The sequence below is a fragment of the Suricata suricatta genome, chromosome 8 (genome assembly GCF_006229205.1).
Source record: "Suricata suricatta isolate VVHF042 chromosome 8, meerkat_22Aug2017_6uvM2_HiC, whole genome shotgun sequence".
NCBI classification, from domain to species: domain Eukaryota; kingdom Metazoa; phylum Chordata; class Mammalia; order Carnivora; family Herpestidae; genus Suricata; species Suricata suricatta.
Window position 1 is genome coordinate 52,350,197 of NC_043707.1, and position 27,589 is coordinate 52,377,785.

General features: G+C 38.4%; 1 protein-coding gene across 4 annotated transcripts in view; it reads left to right on the top strand.

Moving 5' to 3' along the window:
• The first annotated feature begins 368 nt into the window (after positions 1-368).
• The window catches only part of WDR47 (WD repeat domain 47), a 61,075-nt gene continuing 33,854 nt past the window's right edge, over positions 369-27,589 (top strand). For 2 of the 4 annotated variants that reach the window (XM_029949119.1, XM_029949120.1), the window contains exons 1-5: positions 369-672; positions 13,766-13,932; positions 16,554-16,637; positions 21,623-21,707; positions 24,313-25,115. In XM_029949119.1, coding sequence (XP_029804979.1) covers positions 13,775-13,932; positions 16,554-16,637; positions 21,623-21,707; positions 24,313-25,115 — 1,130 coding nt within the window. In that variant the 5' untranslated portion in view covers positions 369-672; positions 13,766-13,774. The remainder of the gene's footprint in view (positions 673-13,765; positions 13,933-16,553; positions 16,638-21,622; positions 21,708-24,312; positions 25,116-27,589) is intronic. The other 2 variants (XM_029949121.1, XM_029949122.1) reach the window with 1 other exon arrangement.

Genomic DNA, 27,589 nt, shown 5'->3' on the forward strand with positions numbered 1-27,589 from the left:
GAAGAGCAGAGAGAAGGGAAGCCTAGATTTATCTCATTGGCCTTCAGTAATAAATTGTTGGGAAGGAATATTTATAGAGGCGATTCTAACACGCAGAGGACTTCGCGATTCCGAGGCGACAGCCCCTCCATGCTATTTCGGGACGCGGGATCACAGGTCAGCGACCCGTCTGCGTCCCGGCCGCTGGTCTCTCACCCAATCGCCAGGCCAGCTCTTCCTGAGTCCACCAGGTCCTTGGAGGGCAGGCCCGAGCCGGTCCCTCTGGGCGGGTCCCCACCTCTCCAGGCTTGGGCCCGCCCAGCCGACTCTCCCTTCGGCTCAGGCACCTGACTGGCCGCCCCTCGGCGGGGTCCTGAGGCGCCTCGGAGAAGCGCGATGATTGGCTGCCGCTCGGGGCTGGAGCTCGGCTCCAGCGCCGCTTGACAACCGCAGTCTGCCAGAGGCTGAGCCGAGCGGTCCTCCGGGAGGGGCAGACGCGAGGAAGGACTGACTGGCGATCTGATGGATTGACTCGCGGGCGGCAGGAGCGAGGACCGACGCCAAACCCAGACATAGACCTCCGCCCTCGCGCTGCAGCCCCAGCCCGGAGCCGGCCGCGTCGGTGCCCCATTCGCCGGCCTCACAGCCGCTTTCTCCTCAGCCGCTTCTCTGGACTCGTCCCAGAACCCTTAGGTGAGTGACTCCGGGAGGCGGAGGCGGGATCGGCCGCGTCGTACCTCGGGTTGCCATGGTCACCGGTCGCCACCTGTCACCACCTGACCGGGCTCCGACCCAGGCGGCCCTTGGCCGCAAGGGTGGCGTTTGCGGCCCGGGAGAAGGGTCTCGGGTAGGCTTCGGTGCCTCCTGGGTGGGGATTGGGGTCGTGGGTGAGGCCCTGGTGCCGCCGGATGAGGACCTGGGAACTGCGGGCCCCTATTTGGAGGCCGTCTCTCCTGGACCACACCTTCCCCTCTCTGCCAGCCCGGCTTTGGGGTAGAGCGACGCCCCTCGCCCTGTTACCGTGGGCCCCGGAGCGGGGAGCGAGCGCAGGATCTGTGCCCACCTCGCCGCTGCCGGGAGGCGGGAGGGGAGTTGGCTGCGCCGATTCTTCCTTCCTCGCCCCGCGGCCGAGCCCTGGCGAGAACTGAGGGGCGCGCTCGCGTCCCGGTCTGGGCACGCCTTGGCCGGGAGGAGGGGAGGAAGCTGCGGGGCTGCGAGCCGAGCGGCGGCGTGGGGCAGCTCCGCGGGGCCGGCTTTGGCCTTTCTTACGTCAGTGGTTCTATAGAGGCAGACTTTGGGGGTCTGGGCGGAGGGCGGGGAGAGGGGTGCCCGCTGGGTTTGGAACCCGGCTTTGCTAGGGTTGAGGAGCGCCGGCGTAGAAGAGGCGGGAGGCTGTAGAACTCTAGGGTTCAGCCGGTTCCTTGTATTGGGGAGAAGGATCGGGGCTCCAGCTCTGGGGCGAGGCCTCGGGCAAAAGGGGCTGGATGAACTGGGGCGGCATTTGAACAGCATTTGATTTTTTCCTTCTCTATACCCAGACGTGTAGTCAGTAACCACGCACGGTATCTGAGCGGAGCGTTTTTGGCAACTTGGTTCTCTGCGTAATGAAAGGAGAAGTCTTTGTTCCACCCAGATTCATAGGTTGTGATCTAACACTTATTTGCCTCCCTTTGTTGTAGACTTAATAGAATGCTTCAAGAAGTTAATGGCACAGAATTTAGCATGTAGGCTAAATATGCTATGAATCTTTTGCTCACAGTAAATCCAAGTAGAAATTTTTTTTTTGTCTCCAGTGTAGGCATGAGTTGCATTGAAATTTTACTAGAGAGGAGAAACGCCTAAGAGCCCATTTTCCTTTATGTGGCATATTCTAGGGGTCTCATTTAGGAAGAAGATGTAATGAACAATTTTACCTTGGGTTTTAGGGGGTAGATTGCTTCTACACAGAAAAGAAAAATTATTATACAGTGAGGGAAAAGACAAGAAATTAGACCATTAGCTGTATATTGCCTGGTTAAAAAAAAAAAGAAAAAAACCCAAGCACCACAAAACACTGGAACTTATATGCCATTATAAATATGTAATTTTTTGTGAAGGGATTTCAACATGTTTTTCTCTCCTTCCTACTTCCTAATTCTTTTCCTTCTCTTTTTTTTTTTTAAGCCGGTATTAGGAATATATCATAAGAGAACGGGTATTCTTCTGAGTTCCTAGTTACATAATTGTGTTCAGACTCTGTTTCTGTTTGTGAAATTGAGTTTATCAGTTACTGAAAAGACAGCATGGGATATGGTTGATATGTACTGTAGTTTGAGAAACACTTCAAAATAACTATGAAAAGATGTAGTTTTCCTTAGCAAATCAGTAAGCTGGAAATCAGATTGCCTGGATTTAAGTTTCATTTAGCTATTGATTACAATCTTGGAAGAGCTACTTAACCTAATATGGAGTCTAATATCTAGATCTGTAAAATGGGCATAATACCTACTGTTGTTTGTCTGGAATGGGCTCTTAAGTTGAACAAAATAATCTATCTGAAAGCACTTTGGGAAAAAATTAAGGCGTCTGTTGATTACCTCTTAATAGAGTAGAGCATTGGCAAGGATCATTAGAATAGTTTGCGTGATCTATTTAGTTTTTTTTAATTTTTTTAACATTTATTCATTTTTGAAAGTCAGAGAGACAGCACGAGTAGGGGAAGGGCAGAGAGAGAGAGAGAGAGAGAGAAGGAGACACAGAACCTGAAGCAAGCTCCAGGCTCTGAGCTGTCAGCACAGAGCCCGAAGCACAGCTCAAACTCACAAGCTGTGAGATTATGACCTGGGCTGAAGTTGGCTGCTTACCCTACTGAGCCACTCAAGTGCCCTGATCTATTTAGTATTTTGAGGCCCAGGACCTTATTTCTTATGATGGCCTTACAGGGCTCACAGGAACCATTAAAGTGCATCCTTACTCTTTGATGGAGGCTCTTTATTACCATGGTGACATGGAAAAAAGGTGTTTCTTTCCTATATGTGTGCCAGCATTGCTTTCCTGCTTTCAGAGATTTTCTCATGTTTAGAAAATAAGACTATGGATACCCTGACGTTGAGTATCATTTGGTATTAAGTAATCCTCTGTGGTTTATTGGTTCTTGAAGAATGAAGAAATAGTTTATCCCCTTTCATCTATGCTTTTCAGATAGGAGTATTTGTACTGTTAGAGATAAGCTGCAAGAGATGTGCCAAGAGATAAATCTGTGGTCACATAACATGGCACTCACTTAAGGAGTAGTCATCAGTTTCACCTGAAAACTTGGGGAAAAAATATTGTTTTTATATCAAGATACAAAATGATGACATGAAGAATATAATCACACTAATTTCTAAGGTAAAATTCAGAGACTTCAAAGAAATTTCATGCTTCAGGGCCCTGGGGGATTGTGTTCAGTTTTTTCCTGCCCTTACAGGAAAAAATTTAAGAAGTATTGCCCTAGACTCACTCAGCTAATTAATCACTACTTAGCATAGGCAATAAGTTGAATTTCAATTTCTAAAACTTTGACATTAGGCTCATTATTCTGATTATCCCCTTGTGTTTTTCTACCCTCTAAATGTCAAAATGTTGTAGTGGAAAGGTCAAAGGATTTTAGTCATATAGACCCTCTTGTCCCATTCATAAATACTATATAGGAGTATGAATGTACAATAAATGTTAGTACCTTTTCCTTTCCTGTCTCTGCATATTAGAATATTAACAGTCCTTCAAACCCATTCATAGCAGGAAACCCCATTACTCCTCTGGACTTCCATGGCATTTCATTTGTAATTATTTTATGGTTCTCTTTATGTTTTATGCATATTACTTTTATATAGAAGACTTGAATCCAGGTCTTCAAATTCCAAATCCAATGCTGGTGCATGTCTAAAGATACTTTTTTATTCCATATAATTTTGAGACCATTACATTGAATAGCAAAAGCTTATATATTTCAACTGATTTTTCTTGTGTTTTTTGTTTTTTTGTTTGTTTGTTTTTAATTTGTTTCTGTTTGGGTGAAGAATCTATCCTTACAAAACACCACACACTTCCTTATAAACTTTATTTTCATGTTTTATCTTCTTCACTGTAGTAACTTAGTCATTATATCTCTGGGATATAGCATGGTACTAGTACAAGTACTCAAATATTTTTGTTATTATTATTATTTTAATGTTTGTTCATTTTTGAGAGAGAGAGAGAGAGCAGGGGAGGGGGAGAGAGGGGGGATAGGGGATCCGAAGCAGGCTCTAGATCCTGAGCTTAGCCAAAGTTGGACACAACCTACTGAGCCTCCCATGTGCCCTGATACTCAAATAGTTTTAAACAAATACCTCAAACAAGTATCATTGTTAAGAGTCTCTTCCTGTGGCATCTTGAACATACTTGATCTGATCAAACGTCCCAATATTTTGTTTTGTTTTATTTTAATTATTTTTTAGAGAGTGAGAAGAGAGCATTTGAGTGGCAGAGAGGAGTAAAGGGGGAGCCATAAAGAGATTTTTTTTTAATGTTTATTTATTTTGAAAGAGAGGGTAAGAGAGTGTGTACATGTGTAAGCAGGGGAGGGGGACAGAGAGAGAGAGAGAGAGAGAGAGAGAGAGAGAGAGAGAGAGAAGGAAAGAGAATCCCAAGCAGGGGCTCTATGCTGTCGGTACAGAGCCTGATGTGGGTTCCATCTCAAGAACCACAGATCATGACCGAGCCAAAATCAAGAGTCTGGAACTTTATCCACAGTGCAGTAACTCTCCCATAGCATGTTTTTAGTAGCCTTTTTGTCATACTGGTTTTACCATGGATATGAACTCTGAAAGGGAGAAACATTTTTTAAGCACAATTTACATGCTTGCCACTCTGCCTGGACCTTTATCTTGTTTTACAAGTCAACACCCTATTTTACAGAGAAACAGTACTACATGAAAAAAGAACATAAACATTTTATACTATTTGATACATTGATTTAAATAATGAATTCTATAAAATGAATAGATTTCTATGGCTATGTATCATGTTTGTGACTTTTGTTTTGTATTGGAAAAGAAAATAGAATCTTGTAATAAAATTTTTGAGAAAACTTTACAGAACTGAACAAAAATTAGAGCTTTAATGTCCATTTTTGGTTTAACCTTTTTAAAAAATTAAAAAAAATTTTTTTTTTTTTTATTTTTGAGAGACAGAGAGAGACAGCTGGAGCAGGGGAGGGTCAGAGAGAGAGGGAGACACAAAATCCGAAACAGGCTCCAGGCTCTGAGCTAGCTGTCAGCACAGAGCCCGACACGGGGCTCGAACCCACGAACCGTGAGATCTGACCTGAGCCGAAGCCGGATGCTTAACCGACTGAGCCACCCAGGCACCCCTAAAATGTTTTTTTGAAAGCTGGAAATTGAATCGGATTGGTTTTCTTTCCAACTTCAAGAGAAGCTTTAGAAATTAAATTTGGGAAGTGTGCAAACAGAATTGATGAATAGATGATAATGTAAAGCACCTTTAAGTGTTTGGGTGTGTTTATTATATTGTGCACATCATGGGAAGTGTTCATTTCGGTGTATACATTGAAATACTATACCTGGAGTATTCTATTTTGGATGCTTTAAGAGGTTGATTAACACATGTTTGGAGGAGAATGATTAGAATGGTAGGGGTCTGTAAGTTTTGTGAAGAATAGTTGAAGCATATAGGAAAATAGACGTGATTATTGATCAGATTCACATGTGTGAAAGTTTTAAACATAATAAACTTATGACATGCTGACTCTGAAGATGTGAATAACTAGATGAAAGTCACAAGAAAGTAGATTTCATTTCAGTATTAGAAAAGCAAAATTTTTATACTTGTGAAAAAAATGAAAGGATTATTATCTATTGTTGTGTAATAAATTACCTTTTCCAAAACATAGTCGCTTAAAACAAGAAACATTTATCTCACTGTCTGAGGGTCAGGAATCTGAGCACAGACCTGCTGGGTGCCTCTGATTTAAGATCTCTCTGGAGGTTCAGTCAAGCTGCCACAGAGGCTTTGGTGTCATCTGTAGACACAAATCAGGGATGATCTCCTTCCAAGCTCAGTGACTTGGGTCTCTGTTCCTATAGGCTGTTGGACTGAAGGCTTCCATTCCTTGCTGGCAGTCGAGTGGAGGCTTCCCTCAGTTCTTTGCCACTTGGATCTTTCCACAAGGTTGCCTCATGGCATATGGCAACTGGCTTTGTCCAGAGTGAGCAGTCTGAGAGGGAAGGCGCATGCCTGCACTGAGGACTCACACTATTGTCTTCTTACAAACCTTGGAAGTGACATCCCAACACTTTTGCTGTGTTCTTGGGTAGAAGTGAGTCACTAAATCCAGCCCACATTCAAGAGCCAGTGACTACAAAAGGTTGTAAACACTAGTAGGCTATTTGGTGACCATCTTAGAGACTGCCTTCTATAAGTTCCTTGTAAGGGGGTATAAAAATTTTCTGTCGTTGGAGGCATTTATGTAGAGGTTGGCAAACCGTCTGTTAGAGGTAAGTTTTGGATTTTCTGAGCTATAGGTGAGTGGACTAATGTCCCTTCCAACTCTATTCTGTAATGAGTATATAAAAGCTAAGGAAGTAGAAAATCTGAGGATGGAAAACTTTAATAGGTAATTATATAGTATATATTCTGATGAACTTAATTCAGTAGTTAATGCTTGTATAATTTTGCCTTTTTCAGTACATTTTCAAGCTTTTGTCACTCTTGGTTCAGTACATTTCCTTGTATGTTTCTGTATGTTGACCTACTGACTTAAAAAAAACCCATTTTTTTCTGTAGTTCAATTTTTGAAATATACACGAGTACTTTAAGTTGTTTTTCCCTTTGAAAAAAATAAAAGTATGTGTGGGAGTAAAACAACATGAAGGGCTTTATTTTTTTTAGAGAGAGAGAGTGAGCTCAAGTTGGGGAGAGGGGCAGAAGGAGAGAGAATTTCAAGCAGAGTCTGTGCCCAGTGTGAGCCCAGTGAAGGGCTGGATCCCATGACCCCACCATCACGACCTGTGCTTTATTTTTTTATTTTTTATTAAGAAAAATTTTTTTTAACATTTATTTACTTTTGAGAGACTGTGAACAGGGGAGGGGCAGAGAGAGAGGAAGACACAGAGTCTGAAGCAGGCTCCAGGCTCTGAGCTGTCAGCACAGAGCCCGACACGGGGCTCGAACCTACAGACCGTGAGATCATGACCTGAACCAAAGTTGGCTGCTTAACCGATTGACACCCAGGCACCCCATGAAGGACATTTTTCATCTATTTTACAAAGCACACTTCTGTACCTTGGCTTTAGGTGTGACTGAGGGTCTCATTATATAATAAAAGGTGAAACTGTGTTCTTAGATAAAACATCATTTTTACCATAAATAAATAAGGTAAAAACACAAATAAAATAAACAATATGATATAAATTTATATGAATATTTTACTTTGACCTTGGTTGATACAGCATTAATTTGTGCTTAGAGTTAATTTTTATTACAAATATTAAGATTATAAACTTTCTAGGGATACTTGGGTGGCTGAGTTGATGGAGCATGTGAGTCTTGATCCAGAGTTATGAGTTCAAGCCCCATATTGGATGTGGAGCCTACTTCAAGAAAAAAATATATATACTTTCTACATTACTTATTTACATCTTTATAAGTTGAAACTATGGTTAAGAAACTATGCTAAATAAACATTTGCATTTTCACCATGAGCTGCTGTGATGATTTAAGAAATACATGGTTTAAAAATCTTTTAATTCTTTGTGTGATTAACACCTAAGGCTTTTGGCTAGGAGTCAGGAGACCTGGAATTCTTAGCTCTGCCTAATGTCTAATAATTGTATAATCAAGCAGTGGCACTGTTGCTCACTAGTAGGTGGGATTCTCATTTTAAATTATTTTAAAGAATAGACTTGCTTTGGTCTGCCCATACTTACCTGCTAGGTTTCTCTTGAGATCAGTGACACCATCTGTGAGTTCTCTGACTGGAAGCTGTTCAGTCTGAGACCAGAGAACACAGCAAAGGTCTGATAGGTTTTTTGGTTTTTTTTCTTTTAGTTTGTTTATTTATTTTGGAAGACACAGAGACAGTGCAGGGGGCGGAGTGGGCAGAAAGCAAGGGAGAGAGAGAATCCCAAGCAGGCTCCATGCTGCCAGCACCGAGCCCAACACAGGGCTTGAAATCATGAAACTAGGAGGTCATGACCTGAGCCAAAAACAAGAGCCAGACACTTAACCTACTAAGCCACCCAGATGCTCTAAAGGTCTGATAGATCTTAAAGAGATCTGCCAAACCATGTTCTAAGCAAGTGAACTAAAAAGTGTATTATTTAAGAGTAAAAAAAATTCTCTACACATTTTGTTTTTTTGATCTAAAATTCTTATGCCATAGGAGCACTTGGGTGGCTCAGTTGGTTAAGTGTCCAACTCTTTGATTTCGACTCAGGTCAAGATCTCAGTTCAAGATCCCTGTATAGGGCTCTATGTTGACAGGCTGCTTGGGATTCTCTCTCCTCTTTCTGCCCCTCTTCTACCTCCTCTCTCTCGTTCGCTTGAGTGCTCTCTTAAAGCATATTATAAAACTTGAAGGGGAAATCATAGAAATTGCCCAAACTAACCCTCTTATTCTATTTTTAATATGTTTTTTATATTTTTAAAACATTATTTAGTGTTTTATTTTTGAGAGGGGTGGAGGACAGAAGATCCAACGTGGGCTCTGTGCTGAAAGCAGCAAGCCCAATGCCAGGGCTTAAACTCACGAACCATGAGATCATGATCCAAGCCAAAGTTGGACACTCAACCGGCAGAACCATTCAGGCGCCCCTGTTTTTAAAGCTTATTTATTTTGAGAGAGGGAGGGAAAGAGAGAATCCCAAGCAGCATGGAGCCAGATGAGCAACTCATGACCTGAGCTGAGGTTGGATGCTTAACTGAGCCACCAAGTGCCCCTAACCCTTATTCTATGTATGAAGAATTGAGGTCCATAGAGATTAAGTGACTTGCAACATCACATTTATAATTCTGAAGGACCAGACATTTACAGTTAACTGGCACCAACATAAGTTTTTAGAATGCTATTTTGTTAAAAGATAGCTAGTAAAGTTATTTCTCCATTTTTTTAAAGGAAAGGTGCAGTAGTTTTATGTTACAGTTTGTTATTAAAAGGATTCATGGTGGGGCGCCTGGGTGGCTCTGTCGCTTAAGTATACAGCTTCGGCTCAGGTCACAGTCTCACAGTTCCTTGATTTAAGCCCCGCGTAAGGCTCTGTGCTAAGAGTTCAGAGCCTAGAGCCTGCTTCAGATTCTGTGTCTCCATCTCTCTCTCTTTGCCTCTTTCCCACTAGTGCTCTGTCTCTGTCTTTCAAAAAATAAATAGAATATTGAAAAGAGTTCATGGTACTTCTTTCCTTACCTGCATTTTTGCCTGTAAACAGGAATCTTAAGACACTGTAATTTATTGTTGGGCACTCTGTAATACTTGGAAGATTAAAGAGGGTGGTTTTTATTATGTTGGATGGAGTTGGAGATTAATGGAACTTTTTTTAAGCATTCTTTTCTTGACTATAAAATCTGTAATGGCTGTACCTTGATTCCCTTAATCTTGTACTTGTGAATCATTCTTAGCTTTGTGCATTTTTCTTCCTTCCTAATCTGTATTATAAGTGAGTAAAGGAACATTTCAAAAGTTCTTCATTGCAAAGGAACATTTAAATCCTGTCTATTTATATTTGATTAGAAAGCTATCATGATATTTTTTTCATAAAACCTTTTCCATATCCATGTATAGAAATATACATAGAAGTCAATATATTTCTGTTGACATTCTTTTTTTCTTGTTAACATTTTATTTTAGAATTCTAAAAATAATTTTATTTTTTTTCCTTTAATATATTCTTCTAATCTTGTTTGACTAAGATAGGAATCAGTATGAGTATATAGGCTGCATCTGGAATTTAGTTTCTGTAGCTATTAATTGTATCTCAGTACTAAAATACTACCTTCAGGGGCGCCTGGGTGGCTCAGTCGGTTGAGAGTCTGACTTCGCTCAGGTCATGATCTCATGGTTCATGGGTTCGAGCCCCGCGTTGGGCTCTGTGCTGACAGCTAGTTCAGGGCCTGGAGCCTGCTTCAGATTCTGTATCTCCCTCTCTATCTGACCCTCCCCTGTTCAGGCTCGCTCGCTCGCTCTCTCTCTCTCTCTCTCTCTCTCTCAAAAATAAATAAAAAAACATTTAAAAAAATACTACCTTCCTTCTGGTGTCCAGATATACTTATTATTAAAGAAAACATTTATTTCTCTCATCTAGTCCAGGATTGGGGTATAAGTAAAAAGTTCTCTTTTTTTTTTTTTTTAAGCTTATTTACTTATTTTGAGAGCACGTGAGGGAGGGACAGAAAGAGAGAGAATCCAAAGCAAGCTCTGCACCAGTAGCATGGAGCAAGATGTGTGGCTCAAACTGAAAAAAACGTGAGATCATTACCTGAGCCAAAACCAAGAGTTGGACACTTAACTGACTGAGCCACCTACACTCCCCAAGTAAAAACTTATTTTTTAAAAGAAAATCCATAGAGACATTTCTGTGATTTTTTTTATAGGTAAGTGTGTCATTTATTATGGAAATACAGAAACATTCGGATTTTTTTAAAATTTTGTTTTCTATTTTTAGTGGAATACACTTTATTGTTGGCTCTATGTAAATTCTGCCTGGTGAGTAATTGCTCACATGCACCATGCGCTGGCATGTCTAACCTACAGTGTTGTCAGAGCTGACCTTGGCTTAAATAGATTAAAGGGCCAGAGTTCTGTCTTTTTGAATGGCTTTTAGAATAATTGCAAACAAAATCATCTCTGCACCTTTTAAGAAGCTTTTCATTGATTTTTGCAGCTTAATTCAAGTAAGCTTTATTGAGCACTTACATACTGCACATCTCATTTAAAGGATAATTTTAGTTATTTCTAAGCTAGTTAACTCTTACTGTTTTATATCCTCCGTGTGAAGGGGGCATGAAGCATTTATTATTGAATTCTACTCTTCTGAATTAGGGAAAAATTCTGCTTTGTAGTGATTAATAGCTTAAGGAAATTAAGAATGTTTTGAAGTATGTTTTTATGTGTTATCTTTACAAGTTATATTTATAATAATGTATTTAATTTCTTAATTATATAGCTGGGATTTGAGGAGCTTCTACAAATGTTTAAGTAACACAGAGTGGTTAGAAAAGAATAACTAAGATATAATCATCAAGCATGTGCCTATGTTTTATATGCTATTCATATAAATTCTTATAAGAATTAAAATTCTGGGTTGAGTGGTTAAAATACTATACATCTATACTAGCAATTCACAGTATAGAATTAAAGCTTGTCTTTTAAAACCCTGAACAATTCTAGGTTAATTAGGATATATTTTTTATATCTATTCAAAATTTAAATGTAAAGTCAGTGTAAAAACTATGTATTTGTAAGAATGTATTTCTTAGGCTTTATTAATCAGAAATTATGGTCGCATTGAACTTGTCATTATGATTTATTTTATTTCTTTAATGTTTATTTATTTTGAGAGAAAGTGTGTGTGTGTACAAGTTGGGGAGGGCCAGAGAGAGAGGGAGAGAGAGAATCCCAAGTAGGTTGAGCCCAATGTGGGGCTCCAATCTCTCAGGTTGAGAGATCATGACCTGAGCTGAAATCAAGAGTCAAATGCTTAACTGACTGAGCCACCCAGGCACCCCATAAAGTGAAATTCATAGTAATTCCAGAGTTCTTCTATATTTAGACTGAGTGTAAAATAAATTGAGGCCTATAAAGTGTTCAGTATCATTGGGTATATTGAACAACATTAGAAAATTGCATCTCAATTCTGCACTCAATTGTATGGTTGGTACATAGTGATATAAATGAAGTACCCACTAAAAGCTTAAAAATGGAGGGGGCAATTATTTTTCTGATACTTAAATTAGGGAAAGCCATTCTTTTGCTAGTAAAAATTATATGAAGATTTGGGGAATGCTAAACCCACTAATCCTTGTGCTCTAGGAGTAATCTCAGGCACCTCTGAAATGTAATTAAAATTTAGTGAGTGGAAATAACATTAATTTTACTATATCTTTTTTGGACAAAGTCTGTGGACAGGAGAATGATCAGCTCAGAGGAGAGCAAAGAGAAACCCAATGCATGCAGCTGCTCTTTTGAGAGAGAGATTGGTGATTTGTTTGTTTCTTGAGGCAGGTGTGTCCTTATTGTGGTGATGGATGTTGGAGATTTAGCTTGATGTAGGAGATTAGCTTAATTTGATGTCATTAAATATTTATTACTCATCTGATATTGGCATTCTAGTCTGCTAGACATTTACACTTCTCATTATAAAAAAATAAATTGACAAAATAATAAATTGGAAAAATGAACATGTTTGCATACATGTTATGTTATTAACATGGAATCAATTAATTAATTAAAATTGTTTCTGTGAGCTTGGTTAAAGTTAGTTGGCCCTGTGAGAAAGATGTGCTTACAAGTAGTCTGCTTCATTGATGATGTGTGATGATGTGTCTTTGCAGCTAGTTCCCTTAGCATGGTAGTCTTTTGTACTGCTCTTAGCCTTAACATTTGAAAATTGCAACAGCTTAGGCCATTTAACTTGTGTGGCCTCATCTGTGAAATGTTCTTCAGAATTCCTCCTAGTTCTAAATCTTTATGAATTCATAACTATGTGCTCAATTGTATCACTGCGAACTTTTAGGTAAAAGTTAGAAAAGATTGTAGAGAGTTGAAATATCTTTGTTTCATGTTTAGGTTGCTATGACTTAAAGTTGTACTTTTTAACCAGCCTTGCTTTGTTTGACTCCAAAGTATAAGGTATAATATTTTGTGTTGCTATAGACTGTTAGCTTCTTAAGGACCAGGCCAGTGTCTCCTAAGTGCCTATCACAGAGAAAAAGCTGCTTATTGAATGAGTGTATGCCTACAGTAAGGTATTTAGGATATAGCTAAACATGGTTATTAATTACTTTTAAAATATTCTTTATTATGACAAATTCAAAAAATGTGTAAGAATAGATAGAATAATATTGTCTCAGTCCATTTTGGTTATTGTAACAGAATACCATAGACAGGGTGGCTTATAAATAGCAGAAATTTATTGCTCAAAGCTTTGGAAGCTGGAAATCTAAGATCAGAATGTTCGCATGGTCAGGTTCTGATGAGGACTCTGTCTGGTTGCAGACTGCTGGCTCCTCAGTGCCTCCTTACAAGGAGCTGTCTTTCTGGGGCCTCTTGAAGGACACTAATCTCATGAAGGACAGAGCCTTCAAGATCTAATCACCTCTCAAAGGCTCCACCTCCTAATACTCTCCATATGGCTATTAGGATTTCAACAGATTAATTTTGGGAGGACACAAATACTCGGATCATACCAGATATAAATGAATCTCCCTCCATTGACCCATTATCTCACTTCAGTAGTCAGTAGTCTTGTTTCATCTTTACTTCCTCCAATCCCCTCTTGTATTATTTTGAAACAAATCACAGACTTTATATCATTTAATCTGTATTATTACAGTGTGTATCTCTCAAAGGATAAGGACTTAAAAAAATTACAGCCATAACCTTTATTATACCTTCAAGAATGACTGGTTTTGATAAATATTAAGTTAATTTCATTTCTAAATACCTATACTGAATATTTCTAAGAATATTATGTGTAGTTTCCAGACATAAATAACACTTAGAAATAAAACAATAGGACTAATTTTTGTTTTTGTTCTGTTTAATATTTAGGCTATCAACATGACGGCTGAAGAAACAGTGAATGTAAAAGAGGTTGAAATCATTAAGCTAATTTTAGACTTCTTGAATTCAAAGAAACTTCACATTAGTATGTTGGCTCTTGAGAAGGAAAGTGGAGTCATAAACGGCTTATTTTCAGATGATATGCTTTTTCTGAGGTATGATTTCATTAGTATTATGAGGTTTGTAGCTTTTTTAAAGAAGTGTTAAGTATTAATGAAGTAATTGTGTATTTCAGGTAGATATTTATAATCGCAAAAAGTCTATATAAATATAATTTTTAAAAATAATGTTTGTTTTTATAATAGAATGTTTACAAAGTAATGTCTTCTATAGAATCTTTTCAATAGTAAGATCCAGAGGTCCATTAAAAAAAAAACTAGAGTCACAACCTCATTGTGGTTGTGGCATTGTCATAAAAAATTCTTGATTAAAAAGAGACTGCAGAAGGATAAAGAAAATATATAGTTTTTAATATTTTATTTATTTTTGAGAGAAAGAGAGTGTGAGCAGGGGAGTGTCAGAGAGAGAGGGAGACACAGAATCTGAAGACAGGCTCCAGGCTCTGAGCTAGCTGTCATCAGAGAGCCCAACACGGGGCTTGAACTCATGAACCACGAGATCATGACTTGAGCTGAAGTCAGATGCTCAACCAACTGAGCCACCCAGACTTCCCAGAAAATATTTCTTAAATACCATCTTTTTGACCATACAAATGAATCTAAACATATTTATTATAGAAAATATAGAAAAGGAAATGGGAAAAATACCCATCACCCAGACTCACTACATGCTGATGATTTCTATGCATATTAAAAAAACCCAGCAATCCTGTTACATTCTATTATAAGTATAGCTTATATATATATATCCTTCTTTATCCATGAACATCATAAGGATTCTCTGTGTTATTACAAATTTATACTTAAAAAATTTCAAGTTAATTAATTTTCTAGTTGTTCCCCAATTTTAAACAAATTATTTTCAATTTATCTTAAATAAACGTTCTGTTGAACATCTTTTATACGTAGGACTTTTTCTGTATTTTGGATTATTTCCTTAGAACAAGATTCTTGGAATTGCAGAGCAAAAGGGAATTTACATATTTGCCAAAATGGGAAGCTAAATATATCCTAACTTGAATCAGACGGAAGAAGAAAAACCCAGATTTCCAGAAAGAAATGTACTCTCTGCTTATGTGATACTTGAATATCCTTGACAAAGAGTACAGATTCTTGGACATGTGGCATTTTGTGACTTGGAAAGCCTTAAAAAATGAAGCATTCCTAAGTCACGAAAAAGGAACTTAAAAAAAAAAAAGCTTCAGTATATTAAGAGTTTATTTAAACTCCTTGAACTTCCCTGTATTTGGTGATATGAGTGTCATTTAGCCCTGGGGAGCTTAGTCAATGATATCAGGAACCAATACTGAGGCCGTATTCTTTCGGCCCTTTCTTTCATGCATTGCTACTCCTGGAATTTGGCAGTGGCTCTCAAATATCCCCTTCCAAGAACCTGCTGCATTTCTGAAGAAGTTTTACTGGTCTGAGGTGAAGTGCAAAGAATTGTAGAATAGCTAAGTTTTTCATTAAACTAAATGAATTCATCTTAAAGGCCTAACCTTTGAAATTCTGCCCTTTTTAAATATTAAAATGCCTTTTTGTAAAATGATTATGATACATATTATGATTGCTTCTTATTAATAATCCTTATTTGCAGGCTTAAAAATTGGCAATCTGATTTAGATCCTCCTGCCTATCCCTTTTTCAATTTTATAGTTCTAAAAATCCAGAAGTAGAGAAATTGCTATCATAAAAGAATGGCAATAAGAATGCCTTATAACTTTTGGAAATTCCTATAGACCACCAAAGTAGGATGAAACCTGATCTTATTCCTTGCTGTTTTTATTCTCAGAGTATACATTAAATTTTTTTAAATGTTTTACTTATTTTTGAGAGAGAGCATGAGCAGGGGAAGGTCAGAGAGAGAGGGAGACACAGAATTCAAAGACAGGCCCCAGGCTCTGAGCTAGCTGTCAGCACAGAGCCCGATGCGGGGCTCAAACCCACGAACCACGAGATCATGACCTGAGCCAAAGTCGGACACTCAACCAGCTGAGCCACCCAGGTGCCCCAGAGTATACATTTTAGTGTTATATGCCTCAAAGACGTAGAAATCACAGTTTAGAGCAGGGTTTCTCAACCTCAGCACTAGTAACATTTTGAGCCAGATAATTCTTTGTTGTGTGGGGCTGTGGGAGTTCTCCTGTGCATTGTAGGATGTTTAGCAGCATCTCTGACCTATAGTCCGTTGATGCCAGTAGCACCCCCAAACTGTGACAACCAAAATGTCTCCAAACATTGTCAGATGTGATGGGGACAAAATCACCCCCAATTAAGAACCATTGATTTAGTGAGTTTGAAACATAGCCATACACTGGCCCCTAAATAATACAGAAGAGCTTTAAAACTGTAAGATGAATAGGAAAATAAAGGGACTTTTAGACTTAGCACGATGTTTTTATATAGGTGAAAAAAAAATCTCACTTATGTATTAGAATGAGAAGTGGTTGCAGATTCACAAATTCTTCTCATAATAGGATATGTTGTTTCAAATAAGTTGTGAAAATTTTATTTTATTATGGTGTTTGAGGAACCAAGTAAGATGTTAACCTCATTAAAGACTTCAGACTGAAGTTTTAATGCTATCTTATCATTTATTCTGCTTTTAATTAGTGTAACCTCAATTTGATAACACGCCTGGGTTTTTCTTTATATAGGCAACTAATCCTTGATGGTCAGTGGGATGAAGTTCTTCAGTTTATTCAGCCTCTAGAATGTATGGAAAAATTTGACAAAAAAAGGTAAGATTTCATGTAAAATTTTTATTGTCTTATTTGTACAGGCTTAGTAAAACAAAACAATAAACAAAAATTTAAAAACATGACTGTTACCTTTCTTAGAAAATAGTATACTCAATCCCATTGAGTTGGAGCACTTCTAGAGGACAAGTTGTATATACTTCAGTTGTTTGCAAATCTGATTTGTAAACCTACCTTTTTTTTTTAATGTTTTATTTATTCTTGATACAGAGAGAGACAAAGCATGAGAGGGGGAGGGGCAGAGAGAGAAGGAGACACAGAACCGGAAGCAGGCTCCAGGCTCTGAGCTAGCTGTCAGCACAGAGCCTGAAGCAGGGCTCGAACCCATGAGTGTGAGATCTGACCTGAGCCGAAGTCGGAGGCTTAACCGACTGAACCACCCAGGCGCCCCTAACCTACCTTTTTTGACAGTGTATACAAAAAGTCACAAGGGCCTTATCTGAAACAGTTTTTTCTTCATAATTTGTTTATTTTGAGAGAGAGAGAGAGGGTGAGCAGAGGAGGGGCAGAGAGAGAGAAAGTCGGAGAGTGAGACTCCCAAGCAGGCTCCATCTCATGACTGACAGATCACAACCTGAGCTGATATCAAGAGTCCAACAGAGCTCAAGCAAGTGAGCCACCCATATGCCCCAAAGTATGAAGATTTTAAAGGTGTCATTCCATTGTCTCCTCACTTCCATTATTTTCTGATGAACACTTAGCTGTGTTTGTATTCTGATTTTCTTGTATGGCTTTGTTTTTTCCTTTTCTTTGTTTTTATTTTTTGTGTTTTTGGCTGCCTTCAAGATCTTTCTTTCTTTTTTATTGAGTTGTGTGTATGTGTGTGTGTTTGCTTTTTTTTTTGAGAGAGAGAGACAGCATGGAAAGTGGAGAGGGGCAGAGAGAGAGAAGAAACACATGATCTGAAGCAGGCTCTGGGCTCTGTGCTATCAGCACAGAGCCTGACGCAGGGCTAAAACTTGTGAACTGCAAGACCATGACCTGAGCTGAAATCAGCGCTTAACTGACTGAGCCACCCATGCATATGTATGTTTTTTATGTTTTTCATTGTTTATTTATATTAGAGAGAGAGAGAGAGAGAGAGAGAGAGAGAGAGAGAGAGAGGCAAAGTGGGGAAGGGGGAGGGGTAGAGAGAGAGGGGGACACAGAATGTGAAACAGGCTCCAGGCTCTGAGCTGTCAGCACAGAACCTGATGCGGGGCTTGTACGCACAGATCAGGAAATCATGACCTGAGTCAAAGTCGGACGCTTAAACAACTGAGCCACCCAAGTGCCCCTATTGAGGTATATTTAACATATAAACAATATTATATTAGTTTCAGGTGTACAATACAGTGATTAAATATTTGTATATGTTGTAAAATTGTGATCATAATAAGTCTAGTTAACATTCATCCCCATACATAGTTATAAACACTTTCTTTTTTGTGTTGAAAAATTTTAAGATCTCTCAGCAATTTTCACATATGTAATACAGTATTAACTATAGTCACCATGATGTACATTGCATTTCCATGACTTATTTTAGAACGGGAAGATTATACCTTTGGACCCACTTCACCCGTTCTGCCTACCTTACAGCTCCTGCCTCTGGCAACAAGATTTTATCATTTGCTTTCAGCAGTTTAATTATAATGTGCTTAAACGTGGTTTCTTTGTATTTTTCCTGCTTAGGGTTTGCTGAACTTTTTGGATCTGTAAGATTATATTTTTCATCAAATTTGGGAAGTTTTTGGCCATTACTTCTTCAAATATTTTTTCTGCCCTTTTCTTCTTCTGGGACAGACACTATGCAGTATTCGATGACTGCAGGACTGAGGTTCTGTTTATTTTTTTAAAAATTATTTTTTTGTTTGGATTATTTCCATTGATTTACCTTCACTGATCACAAACGCATTTTTCAGCTGTTAGCAGTCTGCTTGCAAACAATGAGTTTTTCATATCAGATAATTGTACATTTCAATTTCAAAATTTATTTTTATTTATAAATTTTCTGCTGCTATATTTTCATCTGTTCACTCATTGTGATTATATTTCCCTTTAAACCCCTTAACATACTTATAGTAGCTGTTTGTTTGCTAATAGTCTTTGTTGCTAATTCCAGCTTTCAGGGCATTTTAGGCTCAATTTCTATTGATTGCTTTTTTCCTTTTTTCTTTTTTTTTTTAAATTTTAAATGTTTTTATTTTTGAGAGAGAGAAAGCACGCATGTGTGCACTCACATGCATGAGTGGGGGAGGGGCCGAGAGAGAGACAGAATCAAAGCAGGCTCTAGGCTCTGGGCTGTCAACATAGAGCTTGATGCAGGGCTCAAACTCACAAACTGCAAGATCATGACCTAAAACAAAGTCAGACGCTTAACCAGGTGCCCCTGATCACCTTTTTCTTAACCATAAGTCACTTTTATTTATTTATTTATTATTTATTTTAAACATTAAAAAACATTTTTTTAAACGTTTATTCATTTTAAGAGATAGACAGAGCCTGAGTGGGGAAGGGTCAGAGGGTGAGGGAGAGACAGAATCTGAAGCAGGCTCCAGGCTCTAAACTGTCAGCACAGAGTCTGATGGTGGGGCTCAAACTCAAATTGTGAGATCATGACCTTCGCCAAAGTCAGACATTTTACTACTGAGCCACTTAGGTGCCTTTTTGTTTTTTAAACATATCTAGTCATTTTAAAAATGTATTCTGCACATGTGGATTCTTTGCTGAGACCCTGGATTCTGTTATCTGCCTTTGAAAAGTGTTGACCTTTATTCATGTAGGTAGTTAACTTGGTTACACTCCCACTTAGTGGAGGCCAGCTGAGATCTTTGTAAGTTAATTAGCCTTCCATCTGTTGCTTTCCCTGGTCTCCTTGGAGTCTCCCTTGCATCTTCACAGTTTCAGGGACAGCCAGTGATTTTATCTGAGTTTGTACAATAGATTTTGGTGTAATTTTCATTATGGCTTCCTTTGTGTTTGGATGTCCCCCTGCTTTTCAGCTACTCTTGCAGCACTTTTTGCTGACTTTTCAACAACATGAAACTGTAGCTTTCTGTTTTTTAAAAAAATTTTTTATGTGTTTTATTTATTTTTGAGAGACAGAGAGAGATAGCATGAACAGGGGAGGGTCAGAGAGAGAGGGAGATACAGAATCTGAAGCAGGCTCCAGGCTCTGAGCTAGCTGTCAGCACAGAGCCCGACGCAGGGCTCAAACCCATGAACTGTGAGATCATGACCTGAGCCGAAGCCAGATGCTTAACCCACTGAGCCACCCAGGCGCCCCTGTAGCTTTCTGTTTGAGTTTTAGCTCACATTGTGTTGACTGGGGAGTGCTCCCAGTTGGAAGACCTTATACTCTTGAATCTCACTCCAAAGGTTTTTTATTTTTTGCCCCCAAAGATTGACTTCCCTCTAGTTGTACCAGCTTTTTGTTCTTCATTGCTTTCAAAAAGTTATTTTTAACATTTTATCATTGTTATTTGCAGAAAGGTTAGCCAGATACAAGTGGCTCTACCATTAATGGAAGTACAACCTTATATATATTTTTTGATCTTTTGTTCATACCACTGGTGCTGTTTGATACCTGTTTGCTTTTGTACATTCTTCATTTATCTGTCAGAATATTCCTTTGACCATCTCGTGCCTTAATATAGCACATATCTGATCATCTTCTAAGAGTCAGCTCTTATAAAACTTTCCTTATACTTTCCACCCCTTCTGATAGAATTGGTTTCACACTCCATTGAGACTTTGCTGAAACAGTGTACATATTTCATACAACTTTTTAGATGACCTTCTTTTTGAAGGCAAGTATTTTGTTTTATTGAACATATATTTTTTTCCATAACAATGGTTGAAAGAATGACTGAAGGTTCATTATTTATTTTTCTTTCAGTCCTTAAAAATAATTTTTCTTTAAGGTGCTTAAGGCATCCAGAATTTTTTGTTCTTAGACAAGTCATGTAGGCCTCTCCCTGAAAAATCTCAGATAAAAGTTTTAAAGTTTATAGTTATTCTGTGACTTCAGAAATGTTCATTTCTTCCTTTTTCAGCTTGCTTTTAATTAGACTTTTCTCATATTTGAAAAGAAAAAAGAACATATTTTGAATAAAATGTAAAATAATAAAAACATAATAAACATAAAACATTTTGAATGTAAAGGATTTTGATTTCATATTAGATTATAATCGATATTTTTCATAAAACTTGATTTTTGGTTAGAATTAATATTAGAAATCCTTTCTTTGAGTATTAAATTGAATTTACTTACTACTGAAATTATTTTAACTGTGACTTCAATGTGATAAGTTTTTAAGACTTTTAGAGAAAGAGAGAGCAAGCAGGGCAGGGGCAGAGGGAGAGAGAGAATCCCAAACAATCTCTGCACTGTCAGTGCAGAGCCCGACACAGGACTCAGACTCACAAACTGTACCATCATGACCTAGGCTGAAATCAAGAGTAAGATGCTCAACCAACTGAGCCACCCAGATGTCCCACATTTTAAGAATTTTTTGAAAGCAGGAGCACCTGGGTGACTCAGTCAGTTAAGCGTCCTACTTCAGCTCAGGTCATGATATCAGGATTTGTTTTGTTAGGTCAAGCCCCATCTCCAGTTCTCTGCTGTCAGCACAGACCCCATTCTGGATCCTGTGTCTTCCTCTCTCTTTGCCCCTTCCCCAGCTTGCCTGCACATGTGCACGTGTGTGTGTGTGTGCATACATGTGCACACGCTTTTTCTCTCAAATAAACATAAAAAGTATTTTTTGAAAGCAGAGGTAGTTAAAGTAACTTATAAGGGCATTTGATTTATGAGACATTGGGAAATGAATTTTTCTTAACTATCTTTTTTTAGAGGAATAATAGCCCTTTAAGACAAACTTGGCCTGTTTTGTTCTAAGAACCTGGGTTTCATTTCCAACTTTTGACTTTGTTGTAACTCAGCTTTTTAATCATTTTAATGTTTCGTATTTTATTTCTTATAGGTTTCGTTATATAATCCTGAAGCAGAAGTTTTTAGAAGCTTTGTGTGTTAACAATGCAATGTCAGCAGAAGATGAGCCCCAGCATGTAAGATTTTTATTCCTGAAGGTTTGCGCCATAGTCTTGTTTCAGTCATAAGTATTTTATTTACTAAAACAAAAGATTAGTATCATGAGTTTTCAAAGTTTTTATGAGCTGGGATGGAGTAAGATATACTCTTTTGCAGCTGTAATACTTTCAATCTATAATGCTTCTGAATTTATTCCAGGGTTTAGACGTAGATGATAAATGAATGGCTGGCTGGCTGGAGAGTGTGTGCTCCCCTCTGTTTAAGGTGATTTAGATTGCAGTAGATGTTTGACTTGAAAATTCTACATCTTGCTTGTTTTCTTATCACAGGAGTAGATTATGTTTACCTCTTCTTTTTGTTTTTTCAGTATTTACATTTATCCATAGGTGGGCTTTTTTTCCTCCAAGTTTTTATTTAAATTCCAGTTAGTTAGCTTACAGTGTAATATTAGTTTTAGGTATAGAATCCACTGATTCATCACTTATATATAATACTCCAGTGATCAGTACAGCAATAGAGGTGGTTTTTGATAAAATATGTATGTCTTTATGACAATTTAAATTTAATGATACTAAGGGTTTTTTTAATTAGAGAGTTATTTTTAAAGTTGTAATTATAGTATTGTTGGAGCACCTGGGTGGCTCAGTCTGTTAAGTGTCCGACTTTGGCTCAGGTCATGATCTCATAGTTCGTGGGTTCAAGCCCCGCATCGGGTCCTCTGCTGAATGCTTTCTCAGAGCCTGGAGCCTGCTTCAGATTCTGTGTCTCCTTCTCTGTCTGCCCCTCCCTGCTCACACTCTTTATCTCTTAAAAATAAATAAATGTAAAAAACATTTAATTACAGTATTGTTATATGCAAAATCAAGGAAACTTGTTAAATGCTAGTAAGTGTTCATTGAAATAAACTCAAAAAAGATATTACAATGAGAGCTTTCATATATAATAGAGAAATGGTTACCAGACAGTAATGTTTAAATGTGAAAAGAACACTGGAACCAAAGTCAAAAGACAATTTTTATTTTGTCTTTGCCACTAACCGTTAAGCTGAGTTACTTTGGTTAGATCTACTCCCTAACTTTTCTCATATGTAAGCTAAAGAAAGGTGAATTCTGTAAACTCTAAAATTCCTTACACCATTAAGAACTTAAGATTTAAGATAATATTCAGTATACAAATAATTGTAATTTGCCTCTCAGCTAAGCTTTCTTTGTTCTGTCTTGATACTAGGTTTTTTGTTTTGTTTTGTGAGAGAGGGAGTATGAGTTGGGCAGGGGCAAGGGATGGGGGGTGGAGAGAGAGAGAATACTAAGCAGGCTCTACATCTAGCATGGAGCCCAACGTGGGACCCAGTCTCATGACCATGAGATCGTGACCTGAACCGAAATCAAGAGTCAGACATTTAACCAACTGAGTCACCCAGGCATCCCACATACTGTTTTTGTAGTAAATGAACTCTAGATGGTTTTTGCTTTTTTTTTCCCCCAATTTGATTTCTTTCCCCATACAAATTTCTGTTATAGCAAGTTTGAGAATGACTTTTTTGCTTTTTGGGTAATCTGGAGTGATAGTAAATTATATAAGCAATTGAATATTGACATGCTTCAGTTTTCCTTTCTAGAGTACTCAATTATTCTTGACCTTAAAAAGTTAAACATTTGAGAATGATAATCTGAAGCTTGAACTAGAACAATATTTAAAAAATATTTTTTTAATGTTTATTTATTATTGAGAGACAGAGCATGAACATGGGAGGGGTAGCAAGAGGGGGAGTCACAGAATCTGAAGCAGGCTTCAGACTCCAAGCTGTCAGCACAGAGCCCCATGCAGGGCTCGAACTCACAAACTGCAAGATCATCATGGAAGCCAAAGTTGGACGCTTATCTGACTGAGCTACCCAGGCGCCCCTAGAACAATATTTTTTAATGTTTACTTATTATGATTTTGAGAGAGAAAGAGTGCTAGTGGGGGAGGGGCAGAGAGAGAGAGAGAGAGAGGGAGAGAGAATCTGCTGACAGCATGGAGCCTGACTCAGGGCTCGATCCCACAAACTGTGAGATCATGACCTCAGCTGAAAACCAAGTGTCGGATGCTTGACTGACTGAGACACCCAGCACCAAGGCATCCCTATAACACTAATATTTTTAAAATATATTTTTAAAATATTTACTTATTTTTGAGAGAGAGAGAGAGAGAGCGAGAGCGTGCAAGTGGGGGAAGGGCAGAGAGAGGGGAAGGGGATGCAGAATCTGAAGCAGGCTCCAGGCCTATGGACACAGGGCCATACTGACAAGCCGCGAGATCTTGCCTAAGCTGAGGTCGATGCTTAATAAACTGAGCTACCCAGACACCCCACACACCATTTTTATAATAAGAGTTTAATTTACTACATAACCAAATTATTTGATATTTTTATTTTAGTGGTGAAAAACATTTTGGCTCCTGACTTGAAAGTTGTTAAATAACCTGAAAATTATATGAGTACTCGGTGACACTAGAGTTTATTCTTTTGCAATTAAAGCTTACAAAAGTTTGTAAAGTATCTTTGTAGTTGAATAAAATACTCCTATTTTCATATCTCACAGCATCCCTCTTTGTAGCAATCACTTAATATTTTTCTTACAGCTGGAATTTACCATGCAAGAAGCTGTGCAATGTTTGCATGCCCTAGAAGAGTACTGTCCTTCTAAAGATGATTACAGCAAGCTGTGTTTGCTTTTGACTTTGCCTCGTCTGACTAATCATGCTGAATTTAAGGACTGGAATCCCAGCACTGCACGAGTTCACTGTTTTGAAGAGGCTTGTGTCATGGTTGCAGAATTCATCCCTGCTGATAGGAAACTCAGTGAGGCTGGTTTTAAAGCAAGTAACAATCGTTTATTTCAGCTTGTGATGAAGGGCCTGCTTTATGAATGCTGTGTAGAATTTTGTCAAAGCAAAGCAACTGGAGAAGAAATTACAGAAAGTGAAGTACTTCTTGGTATTGACCTTTTATGTGGTAATGGTTGTGATGACTTGGATCTGAGTTTATTGTCATGGCTTCAGAATCTCCCATCTTCTGTCTTCTCTTGTGCATTTGAACAGAAAATGCTTAATATTCATGTTGACAAACTTCTGAAACCTACAAAAGCTGCATACGCTGATCTTTTGACTCCTCTTATCAGCAAACTTTCTCCCTATCCATCATCTCCCATGAGAAGGCCTCAATCAGCTGATGCCTATATGACTCGCTCTCTGAATCCTGCTTTGGATGGCCTCACTTGTGGCCTAACCAGTCATGATAAGAGAATCTCAGACCTTGGAAACAAAACTTCTCCAATGTCACACTCCTTTGCTAACTTCCATTATCCAGGGGTACAAAACCTCAGTAGAAGTCTCATGCTTGAAAACACAGAATGTCACAGTATTTATGAAGAATCCCCTGAACGGTAAGCATTTGCTTGTAAAAATTAGAAATTATTCACAAGTATGAGATTGTGTGTGTGTGTGTTTAATGTCCAAGTCCCTTTATTTGAAAGTTGGTTCTTAAACTTTACAGAGCATTTCTAAAATTTTGATAATTAAAATTATCAAAGAGAATCTTTATTTTTGTATCCTATATTATTATTTTGCTTATTAAGGCAATGAATGTGCATTGAAAACATTTTGGAAAACACAGGAGAGTATAAATATGAGAATTAAAATCCCGTGTAATCTTACACTTAGATGATGTCTTTTTTCTATGAATACATTTTTTTAAATTGGGAATGTACTATATTTATATTTAAAACTTGGTCATGAATATATTCCCATATTTTTAAACATTTACTGCGATAAGTGATTAACAATGGATGCAGTATTGCGTTGTATGACTATCATAATTTTACCTAATTCCTTATCGTAGGACAGACTATTTCCACTTTTTTTCTCCTTTGTGACTAGTACTGAATAGTAAACAGTATTGAACATGTGTATGTAAAAATCTCTGATTATTTCCACTCTATTTTTTCTAATCACTCTTTTTTTTTTAAGTTTATTTATTTATTTTGGGAGAGAGAGAGCAACGAAGGAAAGGGCAGAGAAAGAGGGAGAGAGAAAGAATCCCAAGCAGGCTCCACAGTGTCAGTGCAGAGCACAATGCAGGGCTCAAACTCAAGAACCGTAAGATACGACCTGATTCAGATGCTTAACCGATTAAACCACCCCGGTGTCCCTCTAGTAACTCTTAATATACATGAAGGAAGTAAGTGTTAAAGCCAGCACTCAGTTTTTCTTTCAGACTGGGCATGAAATAATAATTTCCTGGTTAGCGGTTCTTTATTTCAAGAGTTAGAAAATTTCTTCCCTCACTTTCTAGGAAAACCATTGAGACAAATGGCTGGTTTCTAATACTGAGAGTTGATGCTATGAAGTATTACTATTGACTGCAAAAATTTATTGGAAGAGAGGAGCCTCGGTGGCTCAGTTAGTTGGGCATCTGACTTCAGCTCAGATCATGATCTCCTCCTGGTTTGTGGGTTCAAACCCTGCATCATGCGGACCCTGCCTGGTATCCTCTCTCTCTCCTTCCTTCTCTGACCCTCTCTCCCTCAAATAGATAAACTTAAACAAAATTTATTGAAAGAGCACAAAAACTAAACCTTATTATGTTACTGATTTTTAATTTTTTTTAATGTTTATTTTTGAGAGAGAAAGAGAGACACACACACACACACACACACACACACACACACACACACACACACAGAGTATGAGTGGGGGAGGGGCAGAGAGAGAGGGAGACAGAATCCAAAGCAGGCTCCAGGCTCTGAGCTGTCAGCACAGAGCCCAACGTGGGGCTTGAACTGACAAACCGCAAGATCATGACCTGAGCCGAAGTTGGACGCTCAACTGACTGAGCCACCCAGGCGCCCCAAACTAAACCTTATTTGATTCACATAGGATAGTTGGAGACATTATTGAGGAAGGAGCACTGGTCTTGGAATTTCTGTTTCTAATTAAAGTGAGAGAAGATCTTTTAGTTAAGACACAAGAAATGCAGGATAAATATATATGGAAGCATTTTCTGTTGCTACAAGATTGTAGAGGAGGGGGGTTGTGATATCTTTGTTTAATGTTCCTTAAGGAAAAGGGGGATTTTAGGATGTTAAATGAGGAGACTTTCTAAAGTCTAGGGTAACTTTGTTTTTTTCTTTTTTGAGAGAGAGAGGGAGAGGGAGGGAGGGAAGAAGGGAGGAGAGAGAGAGTGAGAGAGCGTGAGTGAGAGAGTGTGAGTGAGCATGCGCACGCACAAGTAGGGGAAGGACAGAGAGAGAGGGGAGAGAGAATCTCAAGCAGGCTCCACACTGTCAGCATAGAGCCTGACGGGCCTGAACTCACAAACCATGAGATCATGACCTAAGCCAAAATCAAGGGTTGGATGCTTAACTGACTGAGCCATCCAGGGACCCCAAGCCTAGGGTAACTTAAGAGGCATCCTACTACTCTACTTGAAAGATAGAGATGATATCTAGTAATGGAAATGGATGAGTATAACTAACATATCTAAATTATCTAAATTCCAAAGGAATAGAGAGTCTTGAGTATTGGTAGAGACTATCTTAAACTTTTCTTGGACTTTCCAATCTCTTTAAAGAAATTTTTCATTGTCTGGGATGTTGGGCTTCAATTCTAGGGCAACTGTTGATATTCTTCTGAGTACGTAAGATGATTGGAATTTCTTGGTTCGTATGTTTGTATTTGTATACCAAAGGGATTGTCTTTCTAAAGAAAAGATACACAAAAACCAGCCAGATCTGACTTTACATTGTGCTGTTGCCTATGTGAAGAAATAGTAGAGATTGAGGAATGACTAGATAAAGATGGAAAGAAGTGGAGTATAAGCTACTAGACCATTATAGAATGAGGTAAAATGTGACATATT